The 13,910-nt window shown below is 42.7% G+C and overlaps 1 protein-coding gene across 1 annotated transcript in view; it reads left to right on the forward strand.

Annotated features, from left to right (window-relative positions):
* Positions 1-13,460, forward strand: part of vegfc (vascular endothelial growth factor c) — a 39,726-nt gene extending 26,266 nt beyond the window's left edge. The window contains exons 4-7 of the mRNA XM_068592069.1: positions 2,309-2,448; positions 4,858-5,000; positions 9,622-9,943; positions 12,874-13,460. Coding sequence (XP_068448170.1) covers positions 2,309-2,448; positions 4,858-5,000; positions 9,622-9,943; positions 12,874-12,982 — 714 coding nt within the window. The 3' untranslated portion in view covers positions 12,983-13,460. The remainder of the gene's footprint in view (positions 1-2,308; positions 2,449-4,857; positions 5,001-9,621; positions 9,944-12,873) is intronic.
* The last annotated feature ends 450 nt before the right edge of the window (positions 13,461-13,910 follow it).

Below are 13,910 nucleotides of genomic sequence, written 5' to 3' on the forward strand. Positions count from 1 at the left end.
TTTGGTACATGAGACAATTCAACTGTCACAGATGTGCACCAATGCACATATTGGAGACCTCGCCTAAATGTTCTCTGTTCTAAACCCTCTCTAACTCTGTTCTGCTTCACTTTATCAAAGCCAACCTTTGCAGAGCGAATGTTCACATGTTGAATGTTCACATGTTGAATGTTCACATGCTGAATGTTCACATGCTTACTCTCTTTACTCTTAACCAGTAACATATAGACTGATATTTACACATCTGAACAAAATAGCAGATGTGTACCTTTTATGATAATCAAAATGATTGAAATAGCCCCAATGGTTGCAGAGATACAACCTTTTTAGTTTGGGTATGCAATATGTCAAGGGAAAAGGGGAGAGTGAGACCTCCCTCCGCTCTCCCTCAGGTTTCTTCCCCATTTTTTTCCCTGTGAAAGGGTTTTTACTATCTTTATTTGGGGGAGTTTTTCCTGATCCAATGTGAGGTCCTGGGACAGGGATGTTATGTGTACAGATCGTAAAGCCCTCCGAGGCAAATCTTGTATTTGTGATTTTGGGCTACACAGAATTTGAATTGAATTGAAAAGGGCCCGAAAATAGGTTGGTTTTCAAAAGGTAGCGTTTATAATTAAAAATGCTTATTTGAAGAGGGAAAAGGTTTGACGACCGTCTGTGCTGCTGTGGCTGCAATCTAAGAACCCTCTGGTCGTTTCACTAAAGAAGAAGGCCTTTTGGGTTTGGTTGGTCTAGGAGCAGACAGGTACGAGTTCACCAGAACAGTGGCAGCTGCAACAAGCTGTAGCTGCATCTGGCTGAAGCTGCAATGGGCTGAAGCTGCAACAGGCTGCAGCTGAACCCCCAAGAGTGGGAGGAGTTCGGGGAGACCATGGAGACCACTTCAAAGAGTTATAAAGTTTCATTAACAAGATTGACTTTGTCATGTTTTCTTTTCCTCTACCTACTTTTAGAGGATAAAAAAAATCCGGCAACACTGCCATTTGTGTTCAAACTCAGTCTTTATATTTAAATTAAAAGACACTTGAACAGTTTTCATTCCATTATCCAGACTGTTTATCATATTCAGGGTCGGGGGCGCTGGAGTCGATCCCAGATGACATGGGTGAAGGCTGTTCACCTAGACAGGTGTAGTTTATCTTAGGGCTTATATAGAGGCGCAAGCATCCATGCTTACATTAACACCTACTGTCAGTTCAGCATTTTCTTCTGCAGGAAGTTGATGCTTAAGTATGGAGACTTTGATAGATTTTTAACTCAACCACAAATTTAAGAAACATGTCCAAGTGAACTTTTCTACCCGGTTGTGGTCTCAGTGATCTCAAAAAGCTCTCATTATGCGTGTGTTTGTGTTCTGTAACCATGGTGAACTCTCTACCAGGTCAGAAAGACTGAGGTCAGACTTAATGATATCCTCATTAGGATGAGAGGGAGAGAGACTGTTCAAGCTGTTTAAGAGGCTTGAACAGGGGTCAATGAGACTAATTAGTTTCTATTCATGTTGTTCAATTCCATGATTGAAAGAGTGAAGTGGCTTTCAGGGTTTTTCTTCTCTTCTGTTCAGCAGTCTGTAGGTGTCTTCATCAGTGCCATGTGAAAACCAAGCCCAGCTCCTTATTACTTTTTCTTTCCTTCAAGTGCTAATCCTTCCCATTTTAGAAAATGGGAAGGATTCAAGTTTTGAGATCTCCAAGTTGAAGGCTCCTTGATGAAGGCTCCTTGTGTAAGTCTCCTTGATGAAGGCTCCTTGTGGAAGTCTCCTTGTTCATGCTCCTTGTAGAAGGGTAGGGGCGTCTGTGGCTCAGTGGTTAGCATGCCCATCTTTCAATTGGTGGTTCGATCCCCGGCTCTGTTAGTCCACATCGATGTTTCCTTAAGCAAGACACTTAACCCTGAATTGCTCCCCGTTGCTGTGCATATGGTGTATAGAGCGAAAATGTAAGTCACTTTGGATAAAAGCTTTAGCTAAATGAAATGAAATGTCCTTGTTGAAAGCTCCTTGTTGAAGGTTCCTTGTTGAAGGCACCTTTTGTCATTGAAACATTGTCATCACGGAAAGTTTGGTTTAGAATACAGCAACAAAATGATGTCAGATGTACAATGGCGGGACAAAAAAAATTGAATTTCTGATCGTAAAAGATGGTGAACTGGATTAAATAGAAACTTGTGGAGCCATCAGAGACAACCTGTCATGCTCACCTGAGGGAACATGTAGAAAGTGCACGGCCTTCCTCTTGGTGCACTATCCTTTTTGTTGCCCCTTGTCTTTACTCACCTTGTCTCTCTCTGATTCTTCTCTCCTTTGCAGCTGTTCGAGATCACAGTACCGATCACCCAAGGCACCAAGCCAGTGACCATCAGTGTGGCCAACCACACGCAGTGCAGCTGCCTGTCCAAACTGGACGTCTACAAACAAGTTCACAGCATCATCAGGAGATCGCTGCCGGAGTAGGCGCTCATACTCACTGTATCAATCTGTCTCTGTGGATCACACACACACACATGCACACACACACACACACACACACACACACACACACACACACACACACACACACACACACACACACACAAACTCTTGATTAACTTCACAGAGCCATGAGATTTTGGTATGTTCTTGAGTGCATACCTGCATGAAGCATGCTGTGATTTAGGACCTCTCCAGAACCTTCTGTGACCGTCAGGATCCTATGAGGAAGTAGTTCTTGGTGTATTATTTTGGTGTGTGTCCTGGGAACAGAATGATGTGAATATATTAGAGTTGGATTAAATGTTATAGTCTATTCTTGAACAATTATGTCTGGTTGACGTAAACACGAGCAATTGAGTGCAGACTGTCTCCTTGTGGTGACCCAAGGATCGGTGCTTCATTGGTGGTTTGCAGGTTTGTAGCTAAGGTTCCTGATACTCTGCCAGGAGAGAGAGAGAGAGAGAGAGAGAGAGAGAGAGAGAGAGAGAGAAAGAGAGACCCCACTTGTGACTTCAGAGGAATGTTGATACATGCTGGTATTTAACTATATCTGCTTTCACACACACAACAGTTGGGTTCAGCACTGTGTGTCAGATTATGGCAGCAAAAGGAAACACATTGGAGGTTTTCTCACCCACAAATCATCCAACAACTCGTATGTTTCACGTTAAGTGAAGTGAAAGAAACACAGCAGTGACTTCCCAAAAGTCTCTGTGCCTCCCTCACATCTTTTTCTTTCACCCTCCTATTCCTTCTCAGATGCATTAAATATCAGGTCTGTACGCGCCGACCACATGCCGAGGTGGCCTGGCACACATTGAGTTCTTAACTCAGTGAGGTGTGGACAGCTCGTGGACACGATTTGGACAATTTATCAAGAGTTTGTCTCCATCATCTATCCCCCCACACAGGAAGTAAAGCTGCTGGTGAAAATACAGCATTTCCTGATTATTGCATAAGAAAATACTGTTGGTTTCAAGTAGCATGTTAGTATGGAGTGTTTCGTTATGACGCATTCAGGCTGATCACTGTCAACATGTTTCAAATGCTTATTTATACATTTTGTATCTGTGTGCATCTGTGTTTGGACGTTGGTCTAAAGGTATTTGGGTAAGGTTGGCAGCGATTTAAACCTTTACAACCATGCTAGTGGCTCTGTGAGGCTGAGGCACAGTGGTGCTATGAGCTAAAGGCTAACATCAGCATGCTAACACACTCACAATGACAATGTTAACATGCTGATATTATGTAGGTATAGTGTTTGTTCATGATCTTACCTGAGCTTGTTGCCCTGCTAGGAGAAGTCTTTGATAAACTGAAGGTTCACTTTGTGAGAGAAAGTACATCCATAGTCTTTTCATTGAGTTCTGCCGGATAATATTCAATAATACAACATTTCTAAATGTGATCAATGCAGCATGAGCAGGCGTGCCACTGCATGTTTTCATATCTGCTTACAAAGAGGGACAGTGGGCAGTAGAAGTCCCAGAGATGTTTCGTAAAAGATAATCCTTTGATACTTCCCTCTCTCCTGACCAGCTGATTAAAGTCGGTCCAGGAAATCTTCCTCAGCTCGAGGTGTTTTTTAGTCTTCAATTACTCAAATCATAAGTAATGGGCTCATCATGGGCAATGGCTTAAGCGAGTTAGTATTCACACACAAACAGATCTATGGCTCAGGGTTGTCCTTTAATCAGAGGCTCGGCAGTTTGATCCCCAGCTCCATGTCGATGATTCCTTGGGCACTTATCCCCGAATGTTGTTCCTGCAGTGTATTAATGGTGAGGTAGATCTGATGTACAGGCGGTACCTTCACGGTAGCTCCTCCCATCAGTGTGTGCATGTTAGTTAGTCCCGATGGACAGGTGGTACCTTTATGATAGCACCTCACATCAGTGTATAAATGTTAGTTAATCCTGATGGACAGGCGGTACCTTCACCGTGGCTCCTCCCATCAGTGTGTGAATGGGTGAATGATGTCATGTAGTGTTAAAGAGCTTTGAGTGGTCAAGAGACGTACACATACTTCGATATAAGTACAATAAACGGACAATTTACCAAATCAAATGTCTAGTTTTGGGCTGGTTTGCTACTGGTTTTAGTTTATTTGGACTCCAAACATTTTGAAGATTATGTAAAAGAAACATGGACCTTTGCTGCCCCAGTTATTTATTTAAGTGAAAAACAGGGCTGAAAAGAGTTTGTCTCTCTCTAGGTCACGCCTGTTTCACAGCGGATCAGGAAAAACTGCCAAAAAAAAACTTTAACTTGGAACATGTGAATGATGTGTTTCATCGTATACAATCGGGAAATCACCTCTAGGGATGTGACAATCAAGAAGGTCTTAAGTGTCTTTACATCTTTGTGTCTGTGTCTCTCTGTTGTAGGTGTCCCGTAGCCAACAGGTCGTGTCCTCCTTCTCAGTCATGGAGCAGCAGGCAGTGTCGCTGTGTCGGCCCGAGCGCCAATGTGCACCGCAACCCCCCTCCTCCACCACTGCCTCCTCCCAGGCCCTCCCAACAGCACCTTGGTGAGAGTACACAAAGCACACATTTGCACAACGCAAATGCATGTTGTATTCCTGGTCATATTTAATAAAACATTGTTAAGGAAGTTCTGTTTATTTTTCCTGAAGTAAATATTAAATGAACAATTACAGTTGCTGATAGCAATACACGATGACTAATGGCAGAAATAAGTGTTTGCTTTCAACAGACTTACATAGTAATAAACAGAGTAAGGCAAGGCAAGTTTATTTGTTAGCACATTTCAACAACAAGGTGATTGAAAGTGTAACATTAAAAACAGTCAGTAAAACATTTACCTGAGAGGTCTGATGGTTCATAAGGTGGACCAGTCCTAGACCACCTGAGGGGTCTCATGGTTCATACAGTAGCAGCAGATCACAAAGGTATTTAGTCTCTAAACCATTCAGTTCTTTAGAAAACAGCAGCAGGATTTTAAAGTTAATTCTTTGTTCGACAGGAAGCCAGTGTAAAGACCTCAGAACTGAAGTGATGTGATCCACTTCTTGGTCTTAGGGAGGACCCGAGCTGCAGGTTCTGTATCAGCTGCAGCTTTCTGATTCACTTTTTATATAGGCCTGTGAACACATGGTTACAGTAGTCCAGTCTTCTGTACTTCACAGGTCATTTATCTTCGCCCCCTCTAGCGGCTCCACAGCCTTTTAATTTCAAGGTGATCCATAGGCCGGGGACACAGATGGTCGTGGCCGGAAGGCTCCCCTCTCTAATTCAGGCAGTGTGGGAGTGGTTCTGGAACTCAGCTGGCAATGGACGTTTTGATTGTATCTCACCAATACATACGGAAGTAGCTGGGGAGAACGGATGGAAGGGCGCACACACAAATACCCACAGAAGAACACCGTAAGAAAAAAGCATTAAGAACCAAGTCACCAACGTTATAAGCGTATACACAGGAGAGCGCTGCAAAGGCCTTCTCACTCCACAGTCTGTATGTAGGTCACTGTCCAGTGTGTCTATCGCAGTAGAACATCTGAAACAATTACTTAAGAGTCTAAGGAGCAGAGCCAGTAAGTTGTTGGAGCTGGGCCCATGCAACACTGTAATTTGCCAGTCTGAGTCACTTAAAATCACAGTCCATAATAATTGACAGCTGTAGTACTCGTTTCTAATTTTTTAATAACATTATAGAGGCTTCTAGTTGCCGAACTGTAGAAGGCTGTTGCCTTCTGATCTTTGCTTTGAACTCAGCAATTATGAAGTTTTCTTCTTGGATTACATTTTGGTAAATGAAACGGAACATCTCATTGACAGGTGGCATCAGTTGAATCGTGCAAATGACAGCTAGTTTGTTTAGTGAAGAGAGTCTCTTGAGTCCAACTAGATCACAAAACTGATCTGACGCCAGACAAGCCAACTCTGCAGATCCACCTAGAGATTACAGTAGAGTTCAAATAAATACGGTAGCTTTCAATAGACAAGAAGGTTCAGTGTGGCCTGTTGCTTTATGATGACTGCAAACACCTCATGCCTGTGAGCACATGCATATAAACACTGAAACACACTTCTCTATGTTAGTCTTTGTGACAGGAGAATGCTCATGTGTTCACTGAGGACTATTTATGACTGCGCTGTGTTTGTTGAGAGCCTGAGTTCCTCCGTGTGTGTGTTTGGCTGTGATAAAACTCTGGACTCTGTGTAAACAAATGAGAAACAGCAGAATGCAAATTCCACAGCCACAAGTACAAATACACACAGAGACAGTTTGTAATACGCGGCCAAAACAAATTATCTTTAAAAAAAAAAGAAACGCTGCCAAATCCCTCTGCGGTGGCCTATATGCCAAACAACGTGATGAAGTGCCCTTAAGAGTCCCCTTCCTGAGAGGATGTGAGACACGGCCAGAACATTTAGAGAGGAAATACAATTAGATACAACATTTCTTTAAGAGCCATGTCTTAGTTTTGTTGGTGGGCTCAGGTTCAGTCATCTCAGACTGTGAGAGTTGAGAGGTTTCAGCATTTTTTTTAGCTTAACGTGTCAAATATGTTTAACACTGTAAAACCTAGAAACTCCCCTAGCCTGAAAAGATGTTTTGTTGCTATGACCACCAACTGCCATGAGTCCTTAGCAGCGACATAACTTTTTCAACATAGTATATTTATGAAAACCACAATAAATACATTTTTTAATAGATTAACAATGCCAGATGCACCCCTGGCCTGTCATTAAGGTACGCAAGGGGTTGCCGACATCACCACAGACCCCTGACGCCCTTCACGTGGGCTGATCCACACCCTGGCGACGCCTCTCGGCACTGAGGACAGTGAATATAGGTAGACAGTCACATCGGATACAGTGGGCTGCGTCCCTCCCCGGCACAGTATAGAAATCCAACAAATATTAGGCTAGTAGTGAGCACACATTCGCGATATAAAGAACATGTAACAGTGAGGATTTAAGACACCGTTTCCTTACTGAATGTGACACAAGTGAGTGTCAGCAACACAATCAGTTCTTATTATTTTACTATTTTGCTGATGCCCGTCTTCTCTACCTCCTTCTACTTCATAAATGATGGTTATCTGGAATGTGGTCCACGCATATACTACTCATTATATGAATCACTTCTGTCATATTCATGTAGTGTGCTGTAACCTTTGTTATATTGTTCATTCTGGTCACATGACATCTATTGCTTCTTTCTGTTTTCCCTGTGAAAGTTTATTTTTATTTTTGGGGGTGCTGTTCCTGATCCGATGTGAGGTCCTGGGACAGGGATGTCATGTGTACAGATTGTAAAGCCCTCCGAGAATAATTTGTGATTTGGGGCTATACAAAATAAACTAAATTGAATTGAATTAGGAAATCATTTCAGGGCTTTATACACTTCATACTTTGTATCTTTTTCATTAATATTGTCCTCTGGGGCAAATAAAATTGCATTGAAATTCATTACATAATTGAGGTTGTTAAAGTCTGTGTAAGCACATGCTGCTCTGCTGGAGGAGACACAGCTTGTATTTTGTCAGCAATAAACTGTATCTTTGTTATCTATGTTTCTTCATCTGTAGATACACAAACAAACACACAGTATGTTTGCCAGCTCTACTGTTGTTCTGGATTTTCCAGTATTGAAAAAGAACCATCTGTTATCCCCAAGGAAAGAGAAAACATTGTTCGTTCAGTTCAGGAATGTCTCAATTTCATAGTTATCAGTGTCATCAAACAACTGTCATATATAGTTTGTATATGTGGTGATGCTTTCAATGATAGCAAACAGTCACAACCCCTTAACCGACCTCGGATTCCAAAAAAGCAGTGCGCATTCCGTGCCGGTCGCTGAACAGTGGACCAGCTCTTTACCCTCGCAAGACTACTGAAGGGGTCCTGGGAGTTTGCCTGACCAGTCTATATGTGCTTTGTGGAATTGGAGAAGGCTTTTGACCGGGTCCCTCAGGGCTTTTTGTGTTGGGTGCTGCAGGAGTATGGGGTGCTGGACCCGTTGGCATGGGCCATCTGGTCTCTGTGTTTGTATCCTCGGTAATGAGTCAGACACATTCCCGGCTGTTGGCGTCCGCCAGGGCTACCCTTTATCACCGGTCCTGTTCCTGACTTTCATGGACAGGATATCTAGGCATAGCCAGGGGCGGAGGAAATCCGGTTTGGGGGCCTCAGGATCACCTGTCTGCTGTTTGCAGATGATATGGTCCTGTTTGCCTCCTTGGACCGTGACCTCCAGCATTCACTGGGGCGTTTTGCAGCCGAGTGTGAAGCGGCAGGGATGAGAGTTAGCGCCTCCAAATCTAAGGCAATGTTGCTCTGCCAATGGATTGCTTCCTCCAAGTGGGGACAAAATGCCTACACCAAGAAGGAGTTCTAGTATCTCAGGGTATTCTTCACAAGTAAGGGTAAGGTGGAGATGGACAGGTGCATCGGTGCGGCTGCAGCAGTAAAACAGGAGCTGCACCGGTCCGTCTTGGTGAAGAGGGAGCTGAGTCGGAAGAAGAAGCTATCGATTTACTGGACGGTCTATGTTCCAACTCTCACCTTTGGTCAAAACTCTGGGTTGTGACCGAAAGAACGAGGTCGCAGATACAAGTGGCTAAAATGAGTTTTCTCTATAGGGTGGACAGGCTCAGCCTTATGCTGTGTTCACACCAAACCCGTTAAAAACCCGAGTTCACTCCGCGACCTGCGAGCTGTTCGTGCTGCTTCTACACGTCTGACGTGCTGCCTGCTGGAAAATACACGTCTACGAAGCTTCGACGCGGCTGTGCATTGCCTTTACATAAAATCTTGACGCGCGTCGAAATCTTGACGCGTTCGGTGTGAACACAGCATCAGACATAGAGTAAGGTGATGAGTTTTCTTTGTAGGCCTCAGCCTTAGAGTAGTTAGTTTTTAATTAGTTTTGTGTTTTAGTTACTCTGACATTACTAATTACTGATGAGTCTCTACGGTTATGCTATATACATCATTTAAGTGGATTTCAATACAAATTGACGTCTATTTCTGCGGTACTCTGACCCCAGAAATATGAGTCAATTTGTACTCCAGTACTATTAGAGTACTGAAGTAAAATGAAAAAAGAAAACTGCAAAGTGTATATCAGTGACACTGTCTCCAGTCAAGACCCATCAGTGATCCCTCTCCTTCTCTCTCCAGACGTGTTCTCAGCGGACTTTTGTGGCGTGAATAAGGACCTAGACCTGGAGACCTGTCAGTGTGCGTGTCGGCGCGGGGATCAAACTCAAGATTGCGGTACGAACCGACACCTCGACCTCAACACCTGCCAGTGCATCTGCAACCTTCCTGCTCCCTCCTGCCCTCAGCACCACGTTTTCAACAAGGACACCTGTCAGTGCTCATGTAGCAAGACGTGTCCGCGGGCTCAGCCCCTCAATAAAACCAGGTGTTCCTGCGAGTGCAACGAGTCGCCCAACAAATGCTTCCTGAAGGGAAAGAGGTTTCACCAAGCAACGTGCAGGTAAGGAGGAATGTCGAGTTCACAAAGACTGACAGATGCCATGATGTTGTGCATTGCTGTGATCATGACGAGGCAATGGATGCCCATTGCCTCGTCATGATCGGTTGTATCGTCCGACAGTTTAGCCAACACATGCAATATGTGTCGCTGTGTTCAGAGGGAAGCGCTGGTCCGGCAGTGAGCCCAGTATGTAATACAAGACTTTAGTGTGCTAATGACTTCTCTGAGCTGTCACTTAACCATTTCCTCTCCCCGCAAAGAAGGAAGCACACACACATACACATCCATCCATCCCGTCCAGTCGTGACCCTTTGTGACCTTGTTTGAGAGTGATTTATGAGTAGAACACAGCAGTTGGAATCTAGATCTAGAATCTGGCCCTAGTATGTATATTGCTGTGAGTGAGTGTGTGTGTGTGTGTGTGTGTGTGTGTGTGTGTGTGTGTGTGTGTGTGTGTGTGTGTGTGTGTGTGTTTGTATGTGTGTGTATGTGTGTGTGTGTGTGTATATTTGAACTCTGTTGTGCGTTTAGACATTAGTTTATAGATCTCTCAGTAACCATGACTGAATATTCTGTGACACTGTACAGCCTGAAAAGCACTGGCAATCACATGGCAGTTTCAGAAGCTCTGTCATGTTGACGAAGTGAATAAGCGCTCCATCCCTCCAATGCTTAGTGTGTTCTTTAATTCCATGCCTCTTTGTGTAATTATTTTTTAGACCTTGACTCTGGGCTGGGGTTAACTAAATCAGGGTAAACAGATTTGAGTTTGTGAAAAAGAGGATGCTTCGTCGCGCCGTAAGGCCGTAAGGTGAACCCTGTTATCGTTTCATCCCGCTAAAATTCCAGTCGATTATTGATGTTGCGATGTTATTTGCCAAACTAGTTTCTTCAGAGCATAACAGGATATTCGTCGCGAGTGGAAGTGACAAGGTGCTCAGTGTTGCAAGATTGGTGATGGCGTAGTATCGTACCAAAGGCTCAAAAATGGTTGTATTTGGAGGATAATTATCGTGCATCTGGCAACACTGAGATTGGTCGACCAATGACAGTTCTCTCTACAGTCAGAGCTCGAGCAAGAAGGTGGAACGTAAGGGAAATATTGTTTCCAAAAACTTGTAAGGGCGTACTAGATTGTGAAAGACCCAGAGAAACACAAATATCCAAGGAGACAAAATTCCGGACGTTTTTGGAATCCCTGCCGGACGCATTTTGTAGGTCTCAAAAAGAGGACATGTCCGGAAAAATAAGGACAACTGGTCACCCTCACTAAATATCTACTGTTGAAGGCCAACACTTGTGTTTTTGGGCTTCAAGGAGTTATTTTGTTGCCACGTACATGACATGCACTTGAGAATTTCCATGTACAGAAAATCAAAGTAGATATAGTCACTTCAATGGACTTTATTCCTGTTAGGTTACAAATCCCCTAAAACAGGATTTAGACCACACGGTTACGCGACGCCTAAGAACAATAAGTGGATCAGAAGTGAAAGTGTAAAACAGTTTGACATCCTGTTCTGGTGAAAGCACTGGTGTTTTAGGCATGAGCTGTAAGTCACATGGTAGTTCTGACGGCTTTCCTTTCTACTGCTATGAAATCTAAACCTTAGTCGTAACCTTTGACCTTTAGAACACAGAAGAAAGCAATTATTGTTTCTTTATGATTTTTTTCAGCAGTAGGATTCTCAATCATTTGCAGCAGTGTTTTCTGTCTCCTGGTAAACAGAGGATCATGGATGTCAAATAGAAAGAACAAAATGCTTAAGTTACTCCATCCATTGATCGTTAGTTTCCTTCCACTCCAGGGAGGAATCACATATGAACATTGGAATCAGGTTACAAGAGGACCTCTCGCTACCAACAAACTGTTGCATGAATGTATTTACAATACATGTTATGAGAGGTGGATCAAATGGTGGATTATATTCTAAGGATAATGGGCTCCATTCAGTAACAGTACAATTTGTAGTTTGTGACAGACAAGTAAAAAAACTAAAAAAAGGCAAGCTTCAAGTCGAGCCAATGTCAGCACTGTTCTGAGTCAATGTTTTTTTTTTTTTTACAATCTTAAGACATTTTAAGCTGATGGTGTCAGTCAGTATCTCTTTTTGTGAATTTCAAAGCTTTCACAGGTCTTGAGTACACGTGCCGTAGTACTTTCATAGCCTAGTGTTTACTTTTTACACCTGCCGATAGTATTCACACTTCAACATCTAAAAGCTTGTGTTCATTTGTGAAGATTATTTTGCTGAGCAAGTTGTGCCAGTATCATAAACATTTGTTAAGTTAAAGTGTATTATCTGCAATAATCCAAAGGCCAATGTAAACAATCCTATTGACTTTTTGTCCATGGAACCAGAACTTCAGGATTGAATCATCTGAGGTCACTATTTCAAAACTTTGAAAACAATCCCATAATCTCATAATACACTTTACTAAAACATTATCTGAGCACATATATGCTCCCAGGAGGATAAATCCATTCTTTTCATTTATCCAGCACCAAACATTACATTCGTCCTTTCTTCTGGCAAACACAACACAATAGTTTGTTCACCAATGTCATAATTTCTATGACGTTCTGGGCTCTACAACCACCGTGTTCTATGTCCAACTCTTGAAAAGAGCCTCTCTTACATGATGCATTATATTGCTGTAAGTTGCAGGCTCTGACCAACATGTATTGAGTTGAGACACACCAGCATACCCCCCTTGGTAAGATCACAACTGGTTAATACACAGGTAACAAATGCAGCACTACATTTGTTGCACCTTTTTCTGCTCTTAAAAGTTTTATGCAATTTTATATTTGTTAGATAAACACAATTTTGCAAAAGCCATACGTTCGTCCTTATATTTTAAGTTACATAACCTTTCTTGACATTTAGCATTGATGCTAAAGCCTGCTTTTTCTTTTGTCATTGCAGTTGTCTAAGGCCTCCCTGTGAGTTCAGGAGGCGAAGGTGTGAACCAGGTCTCTCCTTCAGCGAGGAAGTGTGTCGCTGCGTGCCGTCCCATTGGAGACGACTGGACTGACCACAGGCGGATAACACGCCAACGAGACGTCAATGGGACGCCAACGAGACGGCAACAAGATGTCAACGAGCAGATAACAGACTTAACGATGAGAGTTCATCACCCATCCTGCTGCTGGTCACGAGTATCCTGTCAGCTATGATGGCAGCTAAGTGAGCGGACCCTGGTGAACGTGAGCAAACCTCTAGTGACTGGAGAGCAGATGTGAAGCACTCTGGGGGAAATGCACTGACTCAGCTTGAAGGGACATTTGATGGGAGAGTGGCTGACCGGAACCCAGAGAAGAATGAAGGAAGGACTGAGAGAGAGTCAACACTCAACACTTGTTTTAAAATACTGTCTTAAATATTTTTTATATATATTTGGAGGGTGTTGTATTAATTATGGCTCAGTATTCTTATGTCAGATATTGATTATGTAATTTATTAATGTTGTTTTTAAACCTCTGTTTATTGCAATGTCAATCTTTTCCATGAAAATACACTGTGATCCTTTTTGTTGTATCTTATATAGTATATGTATAAAATAAAGTATACTGGATGATACATATGATGAACTTTGTGTCTGTTTTGGTTCATATTATGTTATTCTGATCGTCATCCTCCCCATGATCACAAATACACACCAGTGGTTGTAAAGTTGTTCTAAAAAAAGTAAGTTCAGTAATAGTAAAACAGGTGATATAGTCAATCTGTGTCAGATTATATAGAGAGCTGAGATTGTTCAGCAATTCATAATGTGACACATGGGTATGTATTTTATATGCAAGTGCCTTAAAAGGTGAATTTAAGAAATTATGTCAAATCGAGAAAATGACCTCAGAGTCTGACGGTTTAAAGTTGCTGTGATACCTTTTGAGCCCCAGGCCCCCAAAACCTGCTGCACCCATCATCAGACAAGGAAATGTTAAAAAAAAAAAGGTCAAGTG

This window comes from Clinocottus analis, unplaced genomic scaffold (genome assembly GCF_023055335.1).
Source record: "Clinocottus analis isolate CAN_PGR_092001 unplaced genomic scaffold, fCliAna1.0.p SCAF_26, whole genome shotgun sequence".
Taxonomy (NCBI): domain Eukaryota; kingdom Metazoa; phylum Chordata; class Actinopteri; order Perciformes; family Cottidae; genus Clinocottus; species Clinocottus analis.